Genomic DNA, 5,058 nt, shown 5'->3' on the forward strand with positions numbered 1-5,058 from the left:
TCTGTAATATAACTGAAACTTATTTCTAACTTGGAGGACTGTGTTTGCACAGCAAACTCAGGGTAAACTCACCTGTGCGATAATGTGCTGCTATAACATGATTTCCCATTGTTCCTATGCCACACCCTTCCCTGCAATCAAGACTGCCTGATAATTATTTGCATTCTCTCTGGAGCCAAAAATTAACTAGAGTTTTGCCTAATTCAGTTCATATAGAGAGCTGTACTGACACTTCTATATTGGTCCAGGTATCAGAAGAACCTTTTTAAGCGACATTCAAGTATCTCTATACCACACTATCGTAGGCCAAAAACACCCTCTTTGAAAGTTTTCCCAACGTTCCACATTGAGTTTGCCTTCAAAGGGCCTACTTTTATGTCTATTTCCCCAACACTTCTGGAGCACTGCATGAGAACATCCAAAATATCTTAGTAAACAGATGAACATGAAAAGCACAAGCTCAGATAGGCCTCCTTATACAGGCTTTTGATCTACCAAGCATCAAGAGCAGGGGCATCAAATGCTATATGCTTTCAGTCGCTCTACAAGCAATAAAGCAGTTGTTAAAGCATTAAGGGTAAAAAAAAACAGATGTAATTTTTGTTGAGACATCAGCTGTGCCAGGATGTATCCCAGGATAGCTGTTATTCTGGGACATCTATTTAGTCCCTAAATAGATGTTATTAGGGCGGTTGTCCTGCAGGGTTGGGCTCCTGCCACTCCTGGGACTTCAGAGACTTGATTGTGCAGGAAAACAGCCCCAGATACTATGGCCTGACCCAGCAGACAGGTCTGCAAGCGGAGGAACACCCCCGGGGTTTCCCTGCTTGGAAACACAATCTGGATCAGGGTGCAGAACTTCCTGGGATGCACAATAAAGTGAACAGACATTCTCCTCGATTCAGCTTCACAGTGACTAAGCTTGGTCACACAAATACTTTGGGGCAATTGGAGTGTGCCAAGGAGGCAAGGACATCTATTCCCTTTCAACTTGTGCCACCATAAAAATGTTGAATGTGGTATAACAACATATATTTGCCCCATAAAGCTAATCAAGAAAGAGAAGCCCCTTAACTACTTCAAGATAATATTAAAACACTTACCCAGATATGGAACATGAGTGGTTCCAAAAAAATAGGTCCTTGAACAAGCCAGAGGTCCCTTTGGTGACACACACTGCACTACCTAGGGATCAGCAGTAACAAGATGTAAGTGGGTCATAGCATATATCATAATTTTACATTACTAACAGACTATACATTACTAAAATCTGCCTTTGTTTTCTACCAACTCAAATACTATAAAAAAGTGCATGAAATAGGACCACCAGTATTCAAAAAAAAGTATGTTAATACTTGTTTTCACTTATGTGGCTCAAAAAGGCTTTGGAAAAAAAAAAAAGATGAGCTCTGAATTCCATGTACATTAAAAAAAAAAAAAAGGTTCCAGGTTTGTTTATGGAAAATGCCTTTTAATGAATAAAGCGCCTGATTAACCATCCATGCACTCGGTCTTTGACTCACTATTTTCTTGCATCCTACGAGCTAAGAGCAAATATCACACACACACATATATATACCTCTAAGTGTACCACTGTCAGCCCTCTGAGACTTACTGACATGATGTGGCTGACACCGTATCAGAAAGCAATCACACCTGGTGGTGGGAAATAAGAGATGGTCCTAATTAGAAACCTACCCACCTACAGGAATAAAAAGAAAATAGTACAACTGGTGCCCATGTGGGACTCAAAGGAAGTAAAACAGAAAATCATGTTTAATGCAATTGGAATGCACCAAGGAGTCCCCACGTCCAGCTGTAAGGCAGTGACTAATGAAATACTCTTCAGTCAGGGTCATAAAAATCACCATCAGGTCATTGCTCCCAATTCCCTGGAGCAATAAGCTATATTCAACCATCTAACAGCATAAATTAGGACCGAGACACTCCCAAAGCCTACTCAGATCAGCTATAAGGGATAACTAAACACTGCAGTCTGCACACTACCTCTCCTGGGTTACAGCATATTACCTTCTTGATGCACCCAGCCCAGCCAGCCAAAGGATCAGTGTTCCCTGGGGTCGCTTCCCCAGCTGTTGCACTACCATGCAGGGAACACAAGCCATCCAACTCATGATATGTTGTAAAACCAAAAGTTTTACTTGAAAATGGAAAGAGTTCATTTTGAAAATTCACCTTAGTAACCTTCTTTAACTGCTGAAAGAATTTGGGGGTTTTACGGTCTGTTTCGTTGTTTTTTTATTTTTTTATTTATATATGCACATGCATGCAAACAGTTTGAACACCTTAATTTTCTATCTATTTAGTAAAATGGATTTCAATACTACAGAGAGTGTAAGGTGCTTTAGAAACTGGTCTCATAAAACCTCTTGGTGAATCTTACAATTCTAACAGAAGAGAGTTAAATCCACATACAAGCTTTCAAGGGGTATTCAGACTCTCCAGGTTGCAAGTATAAAAAAAAGACATCATGAACAACAAACGTACACGGGTGTAACATTTTCAGGTACTCATGATCCTTAAAAAGGACTGTTTTTTAATCCATAAAATGATTTTCTATCAAGTCCTAATTGTGCAACAGCCCCACGCTCAGAGCATCCATTTAATTCAACAGGAGTTAGGCTTTGGAAAGGCCGCATCCAGGATTTGCCTCCAGGGAACAAGAACTTATCACTAAACAAAGAGAGAGGCAAACGCCAGAGTGCTTTACTTGCATTTTTAGTTTATTACACGTATGCTAAATATTTGACTGATTACTATTAAACACTTTGTAATGTCAGAGAAACAAAGTAAAAAGTGTATGGCTTGAAAAAAAATCAGTGTTATTAAAATCTCACCATGTGCTTGGCAGTGCTTCCACCCAGGCCTGTGTTTCGAACTAGATGCCCCTCTGATGGAAAATTGAAGTTCCCAGAGTTTAGGTTCTCTTTAGTTGAGTGGCTACCAAACAGCACAAAAGGTTGTCTGCTAGGGCTGAAAAGAGAAAAAAAAAAAAATCTAATTGCCACTGCTTCTTCAAGACCTTGATATACATATCAATTTGTAAAACATTCACAATATTTCTTGGCTCTCTCATTAAAACAGAGTGTAACAATAGAAGTCTAACAGCAGCGCACCTGAAGAATCGAATGGAAAAACACCTGTTAGAAAAAAAAGAGAGAAACAAAAAAAAAAAAGCGCATATTGAATTAACTGAAGATAAGATTAGGTCATTAAATATTTATCAGACCTTCTGTATCTACCTCAAGGGTGTTCGGAAACGAACTGGAGTGTAAACTTTCCTATTTGCAATTTTGATTTCTGTCTAATGTTTCTAAGGATATCTCTAGTTCAAGAACAGGTTTTCAGCTGCCTCTTGAGCTTTTCCCTACTGTATGCAAAGGAAACTGTTTGGAAGAGACTCACAAGCAGGTTCGTTCAACGGTGGGTAGCTCTGGAGCCAGTCAAGCTCCTTGTGATTTCAGGAAAATTCTCCTACCAATTACTTCACTAGGAATAAGAGGTATTAGACGAGCATGCTGGTTGAACTCCACTGCTTAGTTGCAGTTAAAGACCATAAAACGTTGTTTTAGACGGTAGCTCAGGTCTTCCTTTGGTTCAGCCACTAGATTGACCTTGTTTTGGAAAAGTGGACAGAAAAGAGATCCTGCCTCTAGCATCCTGTTGGAAGGTAGAGTTCATTTTTGCTGCAATTCTGAGGAAAATCTCTCTCTTTTAAAACCAGGAAACTGCTGAATTTCTGCTGCTAGGTAGCTCACACCTCTATACCAGTGATGCCCAACCTTTTTGCCCAGTGGGCTGGACTGGACTGGCAGTGCCCGGTTCGTCTGCAGGCTGAATCCAGCTGGTGTTCCTGATGCAGTGCCTGGGTGGGCACGGCAGGCATATTGGGTCCGGAGGGGAAAAAGAGGCACAGAGGCCGAGTGCAGTGCAACCCTGCAGGGAAAGGAGCTGGACACTGCTCCGTGGAGAGGAAAGGGGGTGTAGCCTCACCCAGAGGGTGAACAGGGGAGGGAGGGGAGAAGTAGGCGTGACCCAGCCCCAAAGGGGGGGGGGGGGGGGGGGGGGGGGGAAAGGGGCTCTCCAGCCTCTTCTTGAACACCTGGGGAATGGGACGTGAACCAACCCTGTGGGGAGAAGGGGACATGGCTAGGCCCCAATGTGGCCCCACGGGGGAAGGGGGCATGGCACAATGACAATGGGAAGGAAGGGGATACGACCTGGCCCTGTAGGGAGAGGGGACGTGGCCCAGCCCCATAGGGGAAAGAGGGCATGGGCCCAGACCCGATTCACAAGCAGCAGGGCTCAGCCCCACAGGGGAAGGGGGCAGAGCTTGGCTCTGATTGGTTGCCCAGAGAATGGGGCTTGGGGAAGAGTGACTGTATTAATGGCACTGCCCCCGCTGCCAAGTTTCCGGACCCGTGGCAAACCCCGTGGGCCACGTGATGGTTCTGCAGACCACATCTGGCCTACAGGTCAGAGGTCTAGCACCCTCGTTCTACACTTACATCAGTAATACTACCATATTGTGGGGGTATTCTGATTTTGGGGGAGAGGGGTGGCTTGTGTGCGTGTTCCACTAACTGACAATAGCAAATTACCACAAAGTACTGGCAATCAATTTAGATCTGTAAACTAAATCAGTGGGTGTCTGAGCAATTTCATTTCTTACCATTCATTTTTTTTTTCAGATGGCTTGCACTATATTTTGAGATGGCTGGTGAAAGATGAGCATTAATTCAGATGTAATGAATGCTTCTGAATTGAGATGAACAATGCAAAACTTAATCTTCCTCAGAATAAATCAGTGGCAGTGGAACATCTGGGTTAGAATTGTCTTGCTTTTCCATGTTTTAGAATACTGTGTAAATATAAGGCTAAATGTTTAAAAAAAAAAAAAAGTGTTGGGATCCTGTAGAAAAAAGCAACCCTGCATCAGTGACAGTCCTGTCTGGCTCCTGTTGACTGTCACCGATGTAGGGCTGCTGTTTTCAACAGGATCCCACTGATTTTTTTTTTTTTTTTGGGGGGGGGGGG

General features: G+C 42.9%; 1 protein-coding gene across 1 annotated transcript in view; it reads right to left on the minus strand.

Annotated features, from left to right (window-relative positions):
• Positions 1 to 5,058, minus strand: part of CUNH20orf194 (chromosome unknown C20orf194 homolog) — a 127,079-nt gene that overhangs the window by 70,403 nt on the left and 51,618 nt on the right. The window contains 2 exon segments of the mRNA XM_014518655.2: positions 1,104 to 1,185; positions 2,859 to 2,994. Coding sequence (XP_014374141.1) covers positions 1,104 to 1,185; positions 2,859 to 2,994 — 218 coding nt within the window.

Source organism: Alligator sinensis, unplaced genomic scaffold (assembly GCF_000455745.1).
Source record: "Alligator sinensis unplaced genomic scaffold, ASM45574v1 scaffold12_1, whole genome shotgun sequence".
Lineage (NCBI taxonomy): Eukaryota > Metazoa > Chordata > Crocodylia > Alligatoridae > Alligator > Alligator sinensis.